Source organism: Ochotona princeps, chromosome 4 (genome assembly GCF_030435755.1).
Source record: "Ochotona princeps isolate mOchPri1 chromosome 4, mOchPri1.hap1, whole genome shotgun sequence".
NCBI classification, from domain to species: Eukaryota; Metazoa; Chordata; class Mammalia; order Lagomorpha; family Ochotonidae; genus Ochotona; species Ochotona princeps.
The window spans coordinates 68983396-69006060 of NC_080835.1; the positions used below are offsets into that span (position 1 = coordinate 68983396).

At 42.2% G+C, this 22665-nt stretch overlaps 1 protein-coding gene and 1 non-coding gene across 3 annotated transcripts in view; one reads left to right on the forward strand and one right to left on the reverse strand.

The window, feature by feature from the left end:
• Window positions 1-14767, forward strand: part of DEUP1 (deuterosome assembly protein 1) — a 121328-nt gene extending 106561 nt beyond the window's left edge. The window contains exon 14 of one of the 2 annotated variants that reach the window (XM_058663726.1): window positions 14639-14767. In XM_058663726.1, the coding sequence (XP_058519709.1) occupies window positions 14639-14725 (87 nt within the window). In that variant the 3' untranslated portion in view covers window positions 14726-14767. Of the gene's footprint in view, window positions 1-8602; window positions 8674-14638 lie in introns of those variants that run through there. The other variant, XM_058663728.1, reaches the window with a different exon arrangement.
• Window positions 14768-18066: 3299 nt separating this feature from the next.
• LOC105941827 (uncharacterized) overlaps window positions 18067-22665 on the reverse strand; it is a 59489-nt gene continuing 54890 nt past the window's right edge. The window contains exon 3 of the transcript XR_009245344.1: window positions 18067-18843. This is a non-coding gene — a transcript (uncharacterized LOC105941827). The remainder of the gene's footprint in view (window positions 18844-22665) is intronic.

Genomic DNA, 22665 nt, shown 5'->3' on the forward strand with positions numbered 1-22665 from the left:
TATATCCAAAGTAAGTGAAACCTGCATATGAGAAAGTGACCTATAACCCTATACTTACAACAGCACATCCACAATAGCAAAACCATGGAAATAACCCAGATGCCCATTGGAAGAGAACTGGATAAAGAAACCATGACAGATTTACTCTATGGAATACTTACTCAGCCATTAAAAACAATGCAATTTACCATTTGCAGCAAAATGGTCTCAACTAGAGACCATTATGCTCAGTGAAATCAGCCAATCCCAAAAGGACAAATATGATATATTCTCTCTGATATAAGGCAGCCTTCATGCAATATACAAAATAGATACACAGGTAAATATATATATATATACACATTCTCATAAATGAACTGTATAATGAAGACTAGCATACCAGGAAGTGAAGATACATTACAATATGCAGCTCTACTCCTGACTGAAAGGAGGCTTCCCAATGAGACCTCAACAACATGATACTAGATTTTCTACCATTGCTTACACTTACAATGCCATGATACACTTAAATACCATTATGTTGGAATTCCAACTGCTGCTAAAAAAAAAAAAACTATACAATTGTAATAATATGAGGGAAAATAGTTGGGAGGAGGAACTATTTTATGAGGAGGGAAGAAGGGGAAATGGAGCACAGAATCCCTATACCATACCATGGGAAATAATAAAAATAATTAAAAGAATCTGCCTTTCAAATAAAAAATAAATCTTTTTTAACATATAAAGTTTAGGATATAACCAAAGATTTTATTGTGTCAGCAAGCATTTCATTCAAGAATTTTTTTAAAGACTTATTTTATTTTGATTGGAAAGTCAGATATACTGAGAGAAGGAGAGACAGAGAGGAAGATCTTCTGTTCGTTGATTCATTCCCCAAGTGACCGCAACGACCAGAACTATACCAATCTAAAGCCAGGAGCCAGGAGTCTCTTCCAGGTCTCCCATGCAGGTGTAGGGTCCCAAACCTTGGGCCATCCTCGACTGCCTTCCCAGGCCACAAGCAGGGAGCTGGATGGGAAGCGGGGCTGTCAGGATTAGAACTGGCGGCCAATGGGATCCCAGTGGATGCAAGGTGAGGACTTGCTGCTGCTAGGCTACCATGCCGGGCCCTATTCAAGAATTTTTAAAAGTAGTTTATTTAATTATTTGTGTTTACCTTAAGATTGCATGACACAGACAATGAGAACAGGAAGGGAGAGGGAGGGAGAAGAGGCAAGAGTGAGTAAGAGAGATGGGGAAATGAATCTTCTACCCACTGTTTGACTCCTCAAATGCCTGCAGCAGCCAAGGCTAAGCCCAGGTGAGACCAGAAGCCTGCTACTTCATCTATGACTCCCATGAGAGTAGCAGGGATTCACTGACTTAAGCTGTCATTTGTCACCTCCTAATATGCATTGGCGGGAAACTGGATTAGAAGCACAGAGGTGCCTGGATTCTGAGAAGGGATGTTGACATTTCCAAGTGACAGCTTAACTTGGTCTTGAATTCAAGAGTCTTGGAGAGAATAAATACATAATTTTCTTTGTGAATGTATATAAATATTTACATACACACACATATATACACATACATACATACATATACACACACAAAAAAACCCTGTAAACAACAATGGCATAAGTCAATAACAGTATATAGGCTTGGAAATCCAACATCCATAGCTCAACCTTTATCTTTAATATTGAAAAAAAATGTAGGTCTTAATGGCCAAACATAATAGCTTCATTTTAAACAGAAATGCAACATTTCCTTAAAGAGACTATGCTGTATGTATAAGGCACTCAAATTCGGGGGGAGAACAAAACTTTAGCTATACAGAAACATATAACAAATATTGGAAAGTACAGTCTAGAATAGTAGCCAAGATGTAAATAAATTAGAAAATCACCAGGTAAAAACCAGGTATGAGAACATCATATATAAAAAGTCTGGGGTAGGAAGGAAATCAACCCAGAAGCTCATTTTTTCAGCTCCTATAAAATGGGCTGGAAAAGCGATGAACGCAAAAGGAGAGAAGTAAACAGAGACCCGCATGCCTGCTACCTGACTCATCATCATTCATTCTACAGACATTCACGGAGAACCTACCCAGGGCCACACAGCAGCCCAGACACTAGGGGACAGTAAACCTGGGAATACAGACATCCAGAAATAAGTTTTACGTAAATTTGAAAGATTGTTTTGCATTATCCGGCTTTACACTTCATAGCAGCATTTCCATGTGAAAGAGATGGGCTGGAGGATACCACCACCCACAGTGGCACAAGCAGGGTTGGAGAGGGGGCAACATGCATTTGAGAAAATAAGGAAAGAGACAGACACAAGATAAAGTTACAAAAACGGGCAGCCAGAGGGAAGCCCCCTTCTCTGAGGAAGGAGGCCAACCTAGAAGGCTTGCTCCTCAATTTTTTTTTAAGATTTGTTTTATTGTCATTGGAAAGTCAGATATAAAGTTGGGATCCCGGCGCATGCAAGGTGGAGATGTTAGCCACTGGGCTACCGTGCCAGGCCCTGCATCAATCTTTTATTGAAATGTATGGGGAATCAAATTACAGGAACTGTTGTGGCACACATGTTGATAGCTACATCCCATACTGATGTTGAGCAGCCAGTGTCTGATGATCAGGAAGCGGCAGTGTGACCCATTTACAGAAGTCAGCATGTAACTGGCTCAAGGACATCTTCAAGCACACAGTCCTGTGGCCTTGCACTATTGCCCGACTGTGGACCCTTACCCACAGGCCTCGCCCTTGCTCTCAGAATTTAGCCCACTTGCAGATTGTTGACCGTAGAGTTTGACCTCGGTCTCCAGCACCAGCAGTTTGTGAACTCAAGATAGCAGTCAGCCCTTGCTCTTCTTTCTCACGTCATGTTGCCGTTTTCTACAAACTGCCTGGCAGATGGGACTGGTGATATTGGAGCAGGCTTGCCTAACTGGTTTGCTCTTTCCTTCATGCAGTTCAGTAATAAAATCAAAAAAGCATTTATTTACCATTACAAGTCTTGTGGAGATAGATTTTGAAGGTTAGAGACTGATCCTGCTCTCAAGAAACTCTCAGATGAGTGTTAGACTCCTAAACAGATCATTTTAAAAACATGAGTAGAAGCCTGTGCACAGGGCCCGGCGGCGTGGCCTAGCGGCTAAAGTCCTCACCTCGAACGCACCGGGATCCCTTATGGGTGCCAGTTCTAATCCCAGCAGCTCCACTTCCCATCCAGCTCCCTGCTTGTGGCCTGGGAAAGCAGTTGAGGATGGCCCAATGCTTTGGGACCCTGCACCCGCGTGGGAGACCTGGAGGAAGTTCCTGGCTCCTGGCTCCAGATCTGCACAGCACCAGCCGTTGCGGCTCACTTGGGGAGTGAATGATCGGACAGAAGATCTTCCTCTCTGTCTCTCCTCCTTTCTGTATATCTGACTTTGTAATGAAAAATAAATAAAATATTTTTTTAAAAAAAGAAGAAGCCTGTGCACAGTTTTACGGAAGTTCAAAGGAAGAGACCCAACACAGCTTGGAGAGGGCAACTGGGGGGATGGAAATCTTCACACACAGAAGGACACCAGAGAGAGTCCTGTCTGAGCAGAGTTTTGCAGGAGCAAGAGGAATTCACACTAAGCACAAGGCCAGGCAGGACATGTTGCCTGGATGTGAGACAATGAAGTCACACGCTGTGCTCAGAGGATGCACGCCTGGTCCACTGCTACACAGTGCTGTCTGGATCATCTAAATAATTTTTAACACAAGATCCTGAATCTTTCCTTTGCAGTGGGCACTGAAAACTAAGGAGATGGTCAGGATGGACAGCGGGTGGCTGCCCAGGTGAATGCAGCCACATATAAAGACGCGGCACAAATGAGCTGAACCACAGCAGGGGGCACGTGACACTGGTACTGTTACACGTCCCAACTACATTTTGGGCCACATTCTCTCAGGTAATATTAGTTAAAGTTTTCTTGCTTTGGACTTAAAGATGAAACACAAGATGACTGAAAGATGAAAAGAAGGCAGACTGGCTAGAGCCAGCAGGACCCAGAAACAACATGACACTGAGTTTCCTGGGTTTTGTTTTGACCACATCTTTATGAATGGAATTGTGACTCCCTCAAAATTCATGTGTTGATGTCTTAAATCCCTAATATCATAGAATGTGACTCTATGTGGGAATGGGGTCATACAGATGTAATTAGCTAAAATGAAGTCATATTGGTTGGAACGGTGGACCCCTAATTCGATATGACTGGTATCCTTATAAAAGGGAGAAATAGGGAAATAGACATGCACACCAACACGTCATGTGAACATGAAGGAAGAAACTTCAATAAGCCAAGAACACCAGAGACGGCCAGCAACGCAGCAGCAGAGCAGACCTGTGGTAGCCCTACAAGGGAGGAACAAGGCAATCACTCAGAGGAGGCCTAGCGCACCATGGGCTTACAAACCTGGGCTGAAAGGTAATAACCTCAGGTTAACACAGTGCTAACAATGACATTTCTGGCACTAAATGCCTAGACTAGGAAAAAAGAAAAATCTTAAATCAGCTATCTGTTGTCTCAAGAACTGGAAGGTGGGAAGGAAAGGAAGCAGAAGGAAGGAAATAATGAAGAACAGAGAACTCAGTGGTATGGAAAGCAGAACAACTAAGGGAAATCGATGAAACAAAGACCTGGCTCTTAAAGAAAAATAAATCAACAAAATTGACAAATCTCTACAAATCTTTACAAGATTGCCAAAGAAAAAGGGAAAGAAAAAAATCACCTGCAGACATGCACGTGAGTGTGCAACTCACACAGACATGACCCGAAAACGTAGTCAAATGGAGCAAGTTGTTGAAAAGCACAAGTTGCTACAACTCACTCAAAACTGTCTGAATAGCTATCAAGCTGTGAGAACATTTATAATTTTTAAATTACCAAGAAATCTCCAGACCTGAATGTTTTCACTACAAAATTCTAACAAAAATTTAAAGAATAATGAAAATAAACTACCTTATCGCTTCAAGAAAGCAGGAGAGAACACTTTTCAATTCATTTCATTAAAATAATACTACATATGACAAAACAGAGAAAACCCACAGGCTAAAACCTCATATATACATATATATATATGTGTGTGTGTGTGTGTGTGTAAATATTTTAATAAAATATTAGCAAATTGAATTAGTAATATAGAAAAACAATTATACATCATGATTAAGTGTGATTTACTCCAGAGAGGAAAGACTGATATAACGTTCAAAAATCAATGTAATCTACCAGACTATAGGAAGCAATCACATGATCATACCAATAAACACAGAAAAAGTATTTGATAAAACTAGATAATTTTCATAGAAAAAACTCAGGAAAAATAGGAACAGAAGGAACTTGATAAAAAATTTTTCCAAAAAATTTACTATGGGCAAATGTTTATTTGGTGGCTAAAGACAGAATGCCTTTGTATATTCTGGAGATCAGCCCTCTATCACCTATGTCGTGTGCGAAGATCTTCTCCCATTCTGTGGGTTGCCTTTTTACTTTGTTGATTGTTTCTCTAGCTGTACAGAAGCTTCTTAGTTTGATGAGGTCCCAATTGTTTATTTTGGTCTCGATTTCTACTGCATTTGGAGTCTTTTTTAGGAAGTGAGGGCCTACCCCTAAGTGTTCCAGTGTGTTTTCAACATTTTCTTCCAAAAGTTTGAAGGTTTCTGGATGTAGGTTTAGATCTGTTATCCATTTAGATCTGATCCAGAATATTCAAAGAGCTACAAAACAACCAAAATGTCAAAACAAACAAGCCACTCAAGAAATGGGCACGGGAAATGGGCAAACACTTCACAAAGGAACAAACCCAAATGGCAAATAAACATATGAAAAAATGCTCAAGTTCCCTGGCAATAAGGGAAATCCAAATTAAAACATCAATGAGGTACCACCTAACGCCAGTAAGACTGGCCCACATGAATAAAAGCACCAACAACACTTGTTGGCGAGGTTGCGGGGAAAAGGGATCCCTACTCCACTGCTGGTGGGGCTGCAGGCTGGTACAGCCTCTATGGAAATCAGTATGGAGAATATTCAAACAATTCAAATTCAATATACCGTATGATCCAGCAATAGCACTCCTAGGAATATATCCAGAACAATTGTTTTATGAGAAACCAACATGCACTCCTATGCTCATAGCAGCACAATCAGTAATTGCAAAAACATGGAAGCAACCAAAATGCCCATCAACAGAGGATTGGATAAGAAAGCTATGGTTCATCTACTCCATGGAATACTACTCAGCTATTAAAAAAAACAAAATGCAGTTCTTTGTGGCCAAATGGGCCCAACTGGAAACCATAATGCTAAGGGAAATGAGCCAATCCCAAAAGGTTAAATAACACATGTTTGCCTTAATTTAAGATGATATGATGTTATGTATAACATGTTATGTTTTGAATGCTACATGTTGTGTATAAACTAAAATTGAAGTATAGGTGAGGTGGTCACAGAAGGTGGCTGGGAACTCGCATTTACTTTTAACATATTGGTTACTCATTACTATGTCAATTAAATCCATAATGATGTAAATTTTTGCTGATGGTATGTTGGAGCTGTCAATTGACTGGGATGATACTCTGCTGGCTCTGTCTTCAGACCAGAGAGGGTATACCTAAGAAGCCGTTGAACTTGACTGGACAATAAGATGTTGGACTCTATGTTTGGTATACGCTTGCAATGGGGTAATCTCAACTGAACTTGAGCTGTGGTTATGCAACAAGGTGGAGGAATCCACCATGGTGGGAGGGCTTGGGGAGGGGTGGGGAGAACCCAAGTATCTATGTAACTGTGTCACATAATACAATGTAATTAATGAAGTTAAATAATAAATAATTTAAAAAAAAAAGACAGAATGCCTTTTCCCTAAAATCAGGATTTGTATCATGGGAGCTGGTGTTTGATTCATTTAACTCTTTTGTGGATCAAGTAATCATGAATGTTCTTTAAACATGAGTATTTATCTTACCGTTTCTGTTGTTTTCAGCTGTCTCACCCATGCAGTCTATTTTATCATCAGTGCAGAAAAACAAATTTTAAACTATATCTGAAACATTTAATTTGCATTCATATTAGGAAATCTACTTTGATCCAACACAGCAACTATGTAGTTATTCAGTATGGTCTCTTGCTTCTTTTGCATTGTTTAATGTTTATTCTGGCTTCTATTTTTCCATATCGCATTATGATCCTTAGCTGTTTGGTCTATTTATGTTTAAGGGCAAGGTACTAAATGTCTGGCTCTGTGCTCATGGATGGACTTGATGGGAAATATTGACTCAGAACCATATTGCAAGCTAATTTAAACAGATCATTTCTTTGGCTGGCTCTCAATGTCAGAGTCTTTAACTTTTTGCTGCTATGTATTTTAAATTCTCTAGAGAAGATGCTTCTACTGCTGTCAGCCCTCCTTGCCACAGTCCGGGGGACAGGGAAGGAAATGAGGTTGGGGACCTCAGCACTTGACACGAACATGTTTCTGATTCTAGTCTCATACTTTTAATGCAGACCTCTTCCTTCACCTACACCTGGTGCCCTCAGTCAAGAGATCCTGCACCTTATCCTCTGAGAATGAATCACCTGCCATATGCCAAAACTGGGACAAGACTCTGAGATTCCAACAAAGCTCTTAGACTGACTTTCCATCAATCTTTTCACTAGCCCGATCTCCATAGTTAGTTCCAGAATAAACAATTTTAATCAGTTCCTGAGCTGTGTGAGAGATGTTAGGTCGATCTTTAAGTGATCCAATGGCCAGCTTATAATCCAGTGTTCTCAGGCCTGTTATTACATGTTTACTTGCTTTCCAAAATGGCATGGCTTTCCATGTGCCCTCCATCTCTTCATCCTGGGCATTTACATCTTTTTCTTTCTGTTATTACTGTCTTACTATGAAGGTGCACATGATCAACTCATTATTAACTAAAGGTCTTTATTCAGCCTTTACTTCAAATAACCATAGTCCACAGCAACATACAACAACAATGTGGATGTGAGAGTTTAACCTGATACGTGGATTTGTCATGATTCTTATGCAGCTGAGAGTTGGGATATGGACTCCTCTCATTATGCACATGGACTCAAATGGCATCCTTTAAATTTTTTTTTAAATAAAAGCACAGAAAGGAGAGAGAAGGAGAGATCTTCCATCTCCTGGTTCATTTAACCAATAGCTGCAACAGGGCTGGACCATGGCCAGGAGCCATGAACTCCCTTTGGGTCTTCCATTTGTGTAGCAGACCACACATCTTCTACTGCCCTCCCAGGTGCATTAGCAGGAAGCTGGATGAGAAGTAGAGTAGTTGGGACTTGAAAAGCCACTCTGATAAGGGATGCCAGTGTTAAAAGTAGCAGCCTAACCTATTGTGTCAGCATTCCAGCCCCTCAAGTTGTCATTCTGAAGGACATGTGATTCATTCTTACCATTACTGCCAGTAATGATAATGACTATAAAGGCATGGTTTGACTTCCAAGAGTAGTGAGCATGGTGTCCTTATTTGGATACAGAAACTTCGAAATCCTTTTTTCCTGAAATTTTTGTTTTTACTACTAGCATTAAGGGTTTGTCTTCCACTGTTTTAGATTCTTCTAATGCTGGATATGTGAACAGACTCAATCAGAATGCTACAGGCAGAAGTAGGAGATTTAACCAGGTAAACTCTATGGGTCTTCTCAGTTGTATGCTTCTAAAATTCAGATTTTTGTGAGATATAATGGATGTTTCAGCAGGGAACACAGACCTTTATTGCTACATGAAAATGTATTCTGAGTTCCATGCAGCAAGTTCCCTTCTCAACAAGCGATAATGGCAGCCTTAGGGAAGTATTCCCTAGGAGACAATAGCAGTGTGAGGCAGAGACGGGCAAGAACAGCTAAGCAGAGTCCCTGGAGGTCAAATTCAGGAGAAGGGGACCTCTCCTGTGGGTCTATCAAGAGGACATGCCACTCACTGAAATAAAGACAAAGTTGGCTGTGACATGACACACAGGACATGGCTTGCCTAGGATGTTTGCATGAGGGGACTAGGAACTAGAAGAACTGGAGACAGCTTATCTTCTACTTGACATTTTGCAAAGGTGACCATCATCTAGGTGTACATTTACACATAAAGTGAAGTATTTAGAACATGTCAGTTTCTAAGAAAGAGTTGCCAATTTGATAGGCAAAATGGTATTCTGTTATTTAATCAGAAATAACTTGTTAAAACTGTGGTTTTTTATAAATGAAAACTTGTAGTCTTCTCTGTTTTACTTTTGTTAATTATCTGTTCTATTCGTTCAAAACTCTTTACTGGTCACCTCATTTAGTTCCTGGAGAGACAGAGTCAACAAGAGAGACAGGTTCTCTTCCCTCTCATGATTCAGGCAGGTAAACAAAGATGAAATAGGTAAACAGAGAAATAACTATCTTATGTTTCTAGAACCTGAAAAAAATTAGTTTCCATTATTAAGTATGGCATGTTACATGCATGAGTCAGATTTTTATACTTGAATCTTTTAAATCTTTTATCTTTTATTCACTTGCTCTGTCATTAAAGTTACTATTTATTAATACATTTCCATCATTTCATATATCCTAGTTTCTGTGAAGAAAATCTCAGTCATTCTTTGTAGTTTTTAAATTTTCATTAGTAATTATAAATTGTTGTCACAAAGTTCTCTTTCATTCAATTCCACCTAACAGTAAGGTTATGGCTGCTGCTTCCTTTCCAAATGTTATTCTAGATGTGAAACTTTCTGCCTATATTTTTATCTCGATTATTTTGAATCAGCTTAAGATAAATTTTTCTTTTTAACAGGAGATAGCCTGGGTTTTCATTTTTAATGCAAATATGACCAGGCTGGTTTTGCATAAAATTCAATTGCTTGTATATCCTTTACTCACTTGAGAGTTCCAATCATTTAAAAACATTTTTTTTGTATCAGTTGTTCTTAAGGTATATTTTTAATTGACAAATATTGTATCTTTATTGTATAGATGTTATTTTGAAATATTGTGTATACATTGTGGAATGGATAAACCAGGCTAATCAAATTTGCATTGCCTCTCAATACATGTTTTCCTATGATGAGAACACTTAAATTTTCAAGAACGCATCTGTTACTAACCAGTCACCTGGCTGCACAACAGAGGTCTTGAGTTAATGCCTTATAACTTAATTCTCACAGTTTTTTTTAAGATTTATTTATTTTTATTGGAAAGGCAAATTTACAGAGAGAATAATCTTCCTTCCATCCACTGGTTCACTCCTCAAATGGTCCCAATGGTTAAAGCTGACCTGATCCAAAACCAGTTGCCAGGAGCATCATCCAGGTCTCCCACACGGGTGCAGGATCGCAAGACTTTGGGTCATCCTTTACTGCTTTCCCAGACCACAAGCAGGAAGCTGGATGGGAAGTGAAGCAGCCAGGACACAAACTGGTATCCATGTGGGATCCCTGTGCGTGCAAGGCAAGGATTTAGCAACAGGGCCAACATGCTGGGCCCACAACTAAAATTTTGTATCTCAGTAGAGCATCTACTCAAGTCCCCTGCCTACCCAACCACCCACTCAGAAGTAACTACCATTCATTGCTCTACTTCTTTCTTGGATTCTAAATGAGATGTCACAGCATTTGTCTTTCTGTACCTGGTTTATTCCACTTAACCTTAAGGTCCTACACGTTTATCAATATTGTCACAAAAGACAAAAGACAAGATTTCCCTCTTCTTTAGGGCTGAATCCTTAAATAGGAATTCTGTGTATATCATTTGCCACATCTTCTTTATCCACAAGCTGATTCGGTATCTTGGCTATTGCGAACCATGTTACAATGAGACATGCTGCTTGGTGTCTTCAACCTAATTTCATTTCTTTTTAGTGGATATGTCACATCATAGTGGTAATTCTGTCTTTAATTTTTTGTGGAATCTCCATGCTATTTCCCATAAGCACTATGATAATTTATCTTGCCACCAGCAGTGTCCAAGTGTTCCATTTTCTCCTCATTTGCTCCAACACATCATCCTTCATCTTTTTGATAATTGCCATTTTAATGGGTATGAGGTACTATTTCCTGGTGGCTTTTATGTGCACTTCTTTGATGATTAATGATCCTCAGCATCTTCATATGCCTGTTTGACACTTGTGTGTCTTCTGAGAACTATCTATCCAGATCTCTCATCCCTTTCAAGATACTTGCTTTCTTAAAATTGAGCCCCAAATGTTTTTTGAGTAGTAACCCCTTCTCTGATTGTGATTTACAAATATTTTCTACCCATTCCACAGGTTGTCTCTTCACTCTGATAGTTTTCTTGGTGACACAGAAGCTAGTTAGTTTGATATAACCACATTTATGTGTTTTGGCTTTTGTTCACTGGGGTTTGAGTTCTTATTAAAAGAAAAAAAAATCAATGAATGTCCAGACCAATGTCATGAAATTTTCCCCCTTTTTTCTTCTGGCTTCTATCTACAGATAGAAAAATAGGTAAAAATAATATGATAAAAAAAATAATAGTATAGTTTTACTTCTTCATACCTTCTCAACCAAGTCATTTATAATCTCATCATTTTATTTCTCCTTAGTTGATTAGTACTTACTTACCCTTACACTTTAAAGTCTATCCACTCCTCAAATAACCTGAAATCCTATTAAGGGTAAGAAATGAGAATACTATTCTTGCCTCCTCCTGTAACTCACAACTTCTGTTAGGGCATTCCTGAAGTCATAATTTACACAGTCAATTCTGTCCAAATCTTTTAGCAAACTCTCCATTTGTCTCTTGATTGCTTGGATATTATCCAACCACGGTCTCTTCCTAGGATGCTGAGAAACAGTGTACCCAGTTTTTCTAAATTTGGAAACGCTTATGCAAAGTGTTAATTCCATACATTTCCCTTATCCCTCTTGCTAAACTGCACACTACATAGACAGGAATAGTTGATGTTTTTCTCATTTGTGTATTTCCAATGTCAAAGAAAAGTTCCTGTCACATATTGTTTCACTGCTGTTTGCTAAATGAACAATATATAAAGGAAATTCTTAAAAAGAAAAAAAGTCTTGACCCAGGCTTTTTACTCCTGAAAAATAGGTAGGCACTTCCCTTCTATCAAATTTATTGCACCTAGTTTCCACACTTACCACAATTTATTTTTGGTTTTCAGCAGTCTGAGATCTCTAGATGTGATTCTGTTTATCCTTAAAGCGTGTTGAATTTATACAGATTTATACTTTTCTTCAAATTTGGAAATTAAGCCAGTTTTTATTAATTTTCCTTCTATGCCCTTAAAAATGTATATTCTCTATTGACTGAAACAATCTTTTATTTACTTACCAGATCAAGTTTTATTTATTTTTCAAACCTGCTTTTTCACTTTTCAGCTGCTTAACAACCTCTGCAGTGCACCTGAAGTTGAGGCTTTCCTCCCACACTGCATCAGCTGCCATGCACTGCACACATGGTACAGGATTTCAGTTCATACGCAGTTGGGATCACAGTCATCTCCTGTTGTTGTTGCATCACTATTGATGTCATCCTTTTCCCTCGTGGCATTGTTCACCTTATCAGTGTCTTACTGAGGTTAAAAATGCAGCTGTTCCTGTTTCCCAGCCATGTCTCTTCCTCTCTTTTGCACACTTTTTCTTTAAATACGTCTTCACAGACACTGCTGCTTCTTTTAAAATCCAAACTATGAAGACCATGCAGAGGCAGAGAATTTCAATGTCTCTGGTAATTCTGGGTGGATAAAATGGATGGGCACAGGCCCGGCACAATAACCTAGTGGCTAAATTCTCCTCGCCTTGAACGTGCTGGAATCCCACATGGGTACCAATTTGTGTCCTGGCTGCTCCACTCCCCATCCAGCTCTCTGCTTTTGATCTGGGAAAGCAGTAGAGCATGGCCCAAGTCCTTGGGACTCTGCAATCACATGGGAGACCTGGAAGAAGCTCCTGTCTCCTGGCTCTGGATCAGCTCAGCACTGGCCGTTACAGCTACCTGGGGAGTGAACTAGCAGATACAAGATCTTTCTGTCTCTCCTCCTCTCTACATATCTGACTTTCCAATACAAATAAATAAATAAATAAATAAATCTTTAAAAAAAATAAGGATGGGCAGGCCTTCAATTAAGCCAGTTATACCTTTGGAGGTAGAGGTGGATAAGTTGAAAAAAAAAAAAGCCCATAAAGGACTTTCCTAATTTATTCCTAACTAGTAGATGTCTTGTGGGTTAGGTCTGTTCCCAAAAAGCTTAATATGCTTTCTGAAAACTCTGCATGTAACCAGATGTGCCTTGTTTTAAGTGGAAAAGGAATATTCAAAAGATTAAGGTTTCTTCCCTGGGAGAGTTCAAAGACACATCACCTTAAGGAAACAAGTGATGGGGAGGGGGAGTAACGACAAGGGAAGGAGACTGAGCAGCCTCAACAGTGCAGCGCATCCAAACGATCTCTCAGCTCTACATTCCTTAAACCACTTCTCAACAGCTCAACACTGGGCACCTTCCAAAGAACTGACAGGTGGGGAGATAATACAGATGACCCAACAAAAGTACCAAAGCTAGACATTTGCTTTCTAATGAGAAAGTACTGAGAGTAGAAGGATACCTACAGTGAACTGCACAGACTCATGAAGAAGCACCAGCACCTGATAGAGCAGGTGAGGCAAACCTTATACACACAATTGCTCTGTTATTGGAAGCATGGGAGACACGGGAACCCCAATTCCAGCACTAACAGACTGTCTTGATCCAATCTCATCACTAATGTTGAAGTGATAGTCTGACAGACAGCACAAAATCAGACATGATTCCAGCAAACAAAAGCTACACTCAAAATAAGGCAAATATGTTCATAAGACACGTCACTGGGGGATGTTTTCAAGGCAGAGCCACTGGTGTTGACTATACGTGGGATGCCATTCTTCTCAGAAATGTGTCAAGTGCCTCCTAATTTATCTACCTGTAGCAAGCACATAATGCTGTGAGATCCTATGGGGGAAGAGGAAAGGACAATCCTGTCTTTGATTTCCCTTACAACCAAGGCAGATGTTGCCAGCTTCAATATACAGACAAGTCTGGTCACGGGCTTCCATCCTTTTACTTCACGAAGGATGCATGACAGAAGGATGGATGCACACTGCTCTTTGCCCGAAGCCGGTGGCCTTCACATCCATCAAACTAAACTTGGCCTTTACAGGGTCAGATTCACGCACAGTAGCAACTACTGCAATTACACAGCACTGGGCAGGTCCCAAGGAAGTATGTGGACGCCCTTTTAGCTTCTATCTCCAGATCTCCCAGCCCCAGGAGCTGTAGGTTTTCTGAGTTCCAAGAAAATATTATCATTCCCACAAGAATTTTAGTAACTGCATTCACAGGCTCTGTGTTCCAATACACCTTCCTGGCCAAATGTTGCACTTTGAGTGGCAGACCGGTTCTTAGTTATCCCCTTTCAATCTCAAACCCTAGTGACTGCAATGACTGGATCATTAAGATTCTTTTTAGCCAGAGACTGGGCAAACACACACACCCCAGTACTGTGATTTTCAAAACGTATCAAATGACAACTTTTTAAGCCACTGACAATGGTTTCTATTCTTGTTTCCATCCCAACTCCTCCTTGGGAATATGCTCTTCAGAAAACCCAAAGCTCAGCACTGAGGACTCCAAGAGTCCAGGATCCTAAGAAGTCATCCAGCTTTGCCTTCAAGTCTAACCAGGAATAAATTGAAAGCTGGTGTCTCAAAAGCACCAAGTGCACCCACACGATAGTACTATTTGCACTAAGAATTGTTCAAATTCCACCCAGCAAGTCCACAGTGAATTGGCATCTCATCCCTGCCAGGAAGTAGCTCACATCAAAGTTGCATTAACTTTAAAAGTCCATTTACAGCCTGCCTTCACCAAACCTGTCTAGGAACTGCCTTCTGAAAATCTAGTTCAACACCCCCGCCCCAATCCTCCTGATGGACAACAAAAAGGAAAATAGTGGTGAAAATGAGACCCAAACAACTAAAGGGTCTAGTAAGCACCACTCTGGCAAGCAAAGCCTTCATCTGAGTTCTGTGTAATGCTTTGAACACAGGCAGGAAGGTAAGGAATGACCAGGAAGGCACAACATTATGCCTGGCCTTTCCATATCTGAATTTATCCTAGATGATAAAATTAACCTTGGTAGGTGTGAGGTGGTTGCAGCCTGTTACGGTAACTGACTAAAATCATCCTAGTAAATGGCAAAGCCAGAATTCCTTTACATCTTTGTTCCCTACAGCTCATGTTCTTCTCACACCATACTCCCAGTTCTCCCCAGCAACACCATCAAAATGCTTAAAGCCATCCCATGGAACAGATGTTTCTCCTCCATGGTTGCTGCATGAGGCTCCTCTTCCACTGAACAGAAGATGAGAGATCGTGCATCGTGTTGGATGCTACTGGGGGAAACAGCAAGCAGAATGTTCGTCTATCTAAACACGGCATCTAAATTTGTTCAACACACTTAGGCATTAAAGCTTCCTTGAGGCCAGAAAAGTATTGCTTTTGAAACTCTTACTTATTGAAAGGCAATAATTTTAGTGATGGAGAAGCTGAGTTTAGATTTGTTGTACCCCACAAGAACCCACTGTCTGGATGCGGGGAGCAGTGCAGATGAACAAGCAAGAGGGGCTATGTGTTGGTCAGTGTTTGACTTTTATGTAAGTTTGAAATTACTGGCAATGAAAGCTTAAAAGCAGCCTTCTCTACTTCCTTGAGTGTGACATGGGCGGGTCTTCTGGCTGCCTCAGCTTCCCCATTTTGTAAATGAGTCCTGATGGGTTGAGTTGGCGCACATATAATACTACAGCTACTCAGTGACCATGTGCTAGGCACTAGACTAAGCTTTAGGAATAGATTATTTCAGTTTAGTCTTCCCAGCAATCTGAGGCAAGACAACCTTATTTTCATATGCAGATGTGGACTCAAAGACGTTCTGACAGCAAAACTTGCATTAAAAAAAAAAAACAGATTTATTCCAAAGTGGTTCTACCAGATAGCTTGCCTTGGTATGATCTTAGGCAACTAGTTCAGGGTCAAGAGCTTGGAAGCCACACCTCCTCCCCCTAAGTAATCCTTTCTCCCCACCTTTGAGTCAAATGACATACACCTTTCATCACCTGGAACGTGAGGTGGGTAGTACTGCCTTGTTGCATAACCACTTCCCTGTCAAGCCCCCATAAAGGCTCATGGAAGGGAGGCACTCAGTTTCTTGGTTATGTGCTCCTGCCGCTCTCACACTCTGACTCGGCCTCCCCAGTACTCGTTGTTCTCTGGCTTCCCAAGGACAGACTCTAGTGGTGAAGAGCCTGGCTGAGTTTTAAATCTCCTGTCGCACCTGACAATATTCCACTGCACATGGGCATGAGGTTGTCTGGGTGTGGAGGCAGTGCAGACGGACAAGCAAGTGTTGGTGTTTGTGGAAGTTGCTCAGTGTTCCATTTTTGTGTATGTCTGCAATTACTGGCAATGAAAGCTTAAAAGGAAATGTCTTAGGCGTAGCCCCTGACCATGACCCCTGTATGTCTGTATTCTTCACCTTCAGTCCACTGCTTGGACGAGTCAGTGAAGAGCCAAACACTGAGATGCTTAGTATTTCTAATTTGTGTACTTTTCAAAAGTTCTAGAAGAGGTGAAGTCTAGCAGTAATGGAATGTGGACAGAGAAGCCCAGAAAAGGTTTGCAGCCTTGTAACTACGTCCAGGTTGTTTGCTGCATGTCTCTTAGGATAATTTATATTGCTGGGAAAGCTGGAACATATGTCTTCAGTTTAACAGACAAGTTTCACAGTAATAACCATTTGTTCTTTTCAAGGTTTCTATTCAGACTGGATTGCCACAGTGACTTTTCATTTGCTAATTTCTAGTGGGCACTGCCATGGCCAATCTTGGTTAATAAAAGACTTCTTACAAAAAAACTTCTTAGTAGATCCTAAACTTGTCTGGCGTGATCTCTCTCACACCCCACAAGAGCCTCCCAGAAGAGGACTTCAGCAGTTGTGGACAGGGATTCTGAGGCTTGGCAGCACTAAGTACTCCACAATTCTGAACGCAGGCTGAGAACTAACTTCACCCTGGGCGACCACAAAGCAGGCAGACAGGACAGGTTGTTCTCACAACTCCCCTCCAGGAAGAGGGAGCCCCAGCAGCACTGTGTGTAGTGGGGTTGAGGGGTTGGTCACAGATCTTCTCCCCTGCCAAATGCCAAACAAACAGGTCCTAAAATGCCTTTCACAGACCACCTGCTGTTGAGGTTAGGAACAGAACTAAATTAGGGGGCAAATATAGTAACCCAACAGGAATTTAAGGTTATCTGCCTTTGCACTTGGTTAAACCTCTAGTATATCTCTTCCCAGAGCCATCAGCACTGTAAGGGCCCTTACAGAGCCAGGTCAAGTTCTACCCTATCCCAGGATCTCCAGGAGGCCCCACATCTCCAGGAACAGCCTAAGCTATCAATGAGCCAGTCATGCAGCCACTGAGATTAGAAATCTGTGTAAACAGCAAAGACAAGAGGACACCCTCAGAGCAGTTACCAAGAATCTGACTTCCAAAAAGGATTTTGGAAGCAGGACCCAAGGAACAATGCTGTTAGAACAAAATGAGCCAAACCTTTTAGCATGGTCAATCTTCATGGAAACCTCAGCTGGAAAACCAACAATTTGCATTGTTCCAGCTAAGAACAAAGTCAAGCCTGACCTTTAGCTCCAGGCCCACTGGGTACTGCTGTTTGCAAACAGTATTTAAGTAGGAAAGGCTAACTGAAGTAAACCCTTGTAGTCCTATTCTAATTAGGATTCACATTTTTTTTTTTTTGCTAAAATAAGTCAATTAACATACCCCCTCTTCAAATGTCCTCCCTCCTCAATCTTAAAACTATCCAGTGAAAAAGCGCTTTCCCAGGAGCCTTCAGCAGAGCAGTGAGAAAGGAAGACTGAGAGCTTCTGGGAGAGGGAAGGCTGGGGGAATGAGGTCAGACCCTACCTAGAGGGGAGGCCAGACATCTGGCCTCCTGGCCAAACAAAATCAAGCACCAGTTTAAGGCTATTATCTCCTTTATTCAAAAAAATAAATATTTCACTTTGAGTCAACGTATTTCAAATCACATTAAGCACAGAGGAGGAATACAGTCCCTTTGGAAATTGTGAACACGTGTAGCAAAGAGTCATGTTCCAGACAATGGGGGTGAAGTGAGTACTGATTCCAGCTGCTTGGTGATCCAGAGACACTTGTCTCCCCAGGTGGAGCTACCTACTGATTTCAGGGGAGAAAACACACACACTCTCTCACTCACTCACTCACTCTACTTTGAAGTCTGAAAGGCACATGAAGTGGACCATAAGGTACATGGCACATTCACCGATAAAAACGTCCCCTATTCCCTCCCAAGAAAAGTGGAGAACTTTAATCAAGTCAAAGACTAGAGAAGACAGGGTGCTCCCGCATTTAGCTCAGCGTCAGACATCTCCAAGGAGGAAAGCCATTTCTGCGCTTGCTTCCCCCTCCAGCGCCTCGTCTCCGAGCCCACGGTGTCCGGGGCCAGCTGTGCACTCACTCGGTGACAGTGGGCCGTGTAGCCACGTACACAAACACCACAATCAGGAGCACGACCACGGCCAGGGTGGGCAGCACCACCGTGGTGATCTGCTGCCGGGCCTCCTGCATGGCCTGCTTCCGCTCCTTCTTGTCTCTGGAGCTCTCCTTCTTCGGCTTCCCTTTGAGCTGCCGCATCTTTTCCAAGAGGGTTGCTGGGAGGGTGGGTCCTGAGAGGGCTGTGAGGAAGGGCCACAGTCTCTGGTCAAGGCGGGAACCTCCTGTAGGGAGAAGAACTGCAATCAAGACGGAGCGAAGGAAATCGCAAGCATCAGAGAACTGGGGAGAACATCCTGGCCGAGGCTCCGGGAGGGACAGCGGCTGCATGGAGCTCTGAGCTGCCTCGGTCAGCCTCTGTATGTCCCATGCGCACAACATTTGACAGCCCACGGGGGCTAGCATGGATAGGGCCATGGGTGCCATAAAAGTGTTACCATGTTGTGTGGTGTAGGGATGTGAAGGTGCTGGGAGGCACTACCACAAGCACCTGTGTGGAAGGGGCTGGGACGCACCCATCCTTCTCCCTTCCAAACCTCCTCCTCCTTGCTTTGCTAATCCAGGTTACTTAATCTCCCCAATCTCTGATATGGAACCTGTTAGGAGAGCAGGGCTTGTCGCCCCACAACTCACACAGCGGTTTATACTCTGGTATTTCAACGTTAACAATGGATTGAGGGAGGACGCTTGCTCTAACAAAGGTGTCTAAGAAGCAGGGTGTGTCCTCATGAGGAAGACTGATTATTTCAGTTCAGTTCAGCCTAGGTTCTTCCTCTTTCCCTGGCTCATGATGTGAATGTGCCTTGGCGTCTGCCATAATTAACCTATGCTGATTGCCAGACTTTGGGGCCACCAGTCTCGGAAACTTGGAACTGTAAACTCTAAGAAACTTTATCTTTCCCAAAGAAGTGCCTCTCAAGCATGTCAGTTAAGGTAACAAAAAGCAGACAAATGCAGAATTGCAGGCAGCCTGCACACTGCAGACACTCAGGCCAGGCCAGCTGGGCTTACTGAGAAACATGTCTGAAGGTCAAATTTTTGCATCTCTTCCTGGGTCCCTTGACCCATTCACCCAAAACATCCTGCACACCTACTACGTGCCGGGCACAGCTACACACACTGGGGGTGGTGAAGAGGGGCCGGGCTCGTCTTTCCGGAGCTCCATCTAGGGTGCAGGCTAGCTGCAGGCAGAGAGGACCTCTGCACCAGGCCACATAAAGGAAGGCTGGCTAAGACATCATCCCCCGGCCTGTTCAACCCAATCCTCTCGCGGTCAATTCTTTGGCCCTTAGAGGTACTCAGAGGACAAGCAGCTTTGTCAGCATGGCAGAATGAAGGAAAGACCCTGGAGAAGCACAGAGCAGCTTTCTGCTTCATTTTAACCAAAGGAAACAAACTCTGGCTTATTCATATTGAGGAGTTCATTAGAACACCTTTGTAGTTCCACAGATCCCCAGAAAAGCCAGAGAACCAGGCTCTGAAAGTGGGAAGGATAAGGGATGCTGGGCGGTCATAACCTCAACACAACCCCTGCTGCTGCTGCCTCTGGCGTGATGGCACCACAGCCTGTGTCCCTACAGCCGGCACTGGACTGGGTGGGCACCTTGGCAGGAAGTAGCGAGCCAGCACCACTGCCCCCAGAAATGGACAGTGACCAGCACAATCTCCAAAATGAACTCTTCACTGCCCAGCTTGTATGGAAAATTTTGACTTTATTGTATTTTAATGTCACACAGGTTTTATTTAACTGTTGATGAACATGTAAATAACTACATAATCATGGAGTACAATGTGGTATTTCAAGACATTTACACAGTGTGAACTGATCGAATCAGATTAGCATTCCATCTCATCATTACTCTATGATTGGAGTCCTCAAGCTCCTGTCTTCCAGTTCTTCATAAAATACACAGTAAGTTACTGTGAACCGCAGCCACCTCCCTGCACAGAGGAACATGACTTCACTCACTGCAGTTTGACACCCATCTCCAACCTCACTCTATCCCCCTACTTCCCAAACCCAAGTAATCAGTATCACACATTCAGATCAACTGTTCTGCTTGGCTTCCACATGAGAGAGAAAATGCAGTATTTATCTAAATTTGGCTTATGTCACTTCATGTTCTCCAGCTCCTTTCATTTTGCTGCTAATGTCACAATGCCATTCTTTTTATGGTTGAATAATATTATATTGTATATAGATACAATATTCTCCCTACCCATTCATCACTGATGAACAAACAGTCTGATTCCCCATCTTGGTTACTGTGAACAGTACTACGGTAAACAATTGAGTGCAGGTTGATTGCATTCTGGGGAGAATACACTCACAAGTTTTTTCTGCACCACTGGCCCCCCTGTACACATTTCATAAATATATTTGTGAAATGCAGTACATATACCAAGCAATGCTCTTCAGTGCACAGGTCAGTGACTCTTCTGTCCCCCTAATCAGACTCATAACAATGTTAATGCAAAACTATCCTGTCATTTACATGGTATGATTCAGTGAAGCAATATTTATAACTATAAATCAAATCATCTGACAGCCATAAATTTTTATACTCTCTCTACATATTTGCACCATGATCCCTGGTTGCATCCAATTTGTTGCAAATGTCAGGGTTTCACTCATTTGTTTATGGCTGACTGATATTCCACTGTGACCTACCACATCAAGGCCCACTACAGCTATAGTCACATTCCAGCCTCTACACCACGTGGACCATTTCTAAACACAGTGAAAGACGGGGAACCAGATACAGGGCAAGGATGCAACACAAACCAATGTCCAAGACAACGTGCTGGGAACTCCCTGCAATGGCACTGTGCACCATTGCTCCTCTAAAATGGTGACTTTTATGCCAGATACTGCATGCGTAGTACGTGCTAGGGCAGCAGCAGCCAGTCATTCTGATGAGAACCATGACATCCGTACCCAAGCGACCACATACAGCTTCAGCCAGAAAGGGCTGCATTCACACGTCTTGACTATTCCTTTAGAGGCAGACACAGCTTCCATAGGACCTTTACTTTCCTAAAGGTCCACAATGGCCCTGGTTGGGGCTAAAGCCAAAGCTGGAAATTGGAAACTCAATCCAGGTTTTCTACATGAGTGGTAGGAACTGGAGTACATGAGCTATTGCCACTGCTCTAGGGTCTGCACCACAGGAAGCTGGAGTCAGAAGGCTGAGGCAGGTGTCTAACCTGGGACCCAGATAGACACACAGGCATCTCAAACACCACGCTCAAAGCCCACCCCATCTTCTGGATTTTTATAAGGGATGCTAACCTCTTTTTACTGCCCTCATCTCATGAAACAAATTGTTTCATCTACAATCAGGCAGAGCTTCCTGCACTTGAATGACATACGGGCAATCAAAAGCAAATATTAAAGTTCAGGGCCACCCCTTTTAGGCAAAGGCACAATATTAAGAAATTACAAATAGTAGACAGAGAAAACATGCATTATTCTCTGAAAGTCCAACAGGAGTAGAAATCTCTAGCTTTACCAATTCTCCCTTTTAAATTTCAAAGACCTTTCAAACAGACCAGGGCTGAAACCTAGGAAAGTCACTTATGGTTCATATGGCTTTTTGGCTAATCACTTAACTCCAACAGGTCTGTGTCAACAGAAACAGTGAAAACAACTTCCGTACTTAGGATGACTGTGAGGAATTGAGAGTAAATTAGATGCATGCATGGGGCTCTGGCCAGTGAGGTGTCCCATATGCACACCCATGTGTGGGGCTTTGGCTAGTGAGGCATCCTACATACACACCCATGGGTGGGGCTCTGGCCAGCAAAGCATCCCATGTGCACACACCTGTGTGGGGCTCTGCCTGTGTGCAGCCTTGAGCAGAGCTTGCAGTACCCTCTAAACTGAAGCCACTAGCCTGGAAGGATTCTAGAAGTGTGGTGATGACAACCCTCACTGTATCCCAAGTAAGGATAAAACGAATCTGTGTAACACAATGTTCAGCACAGAACAGCCACTGAATCCTGCTGCAGACTCCTCTGGAATGTAGCCCTGCCATTCAGCAAGG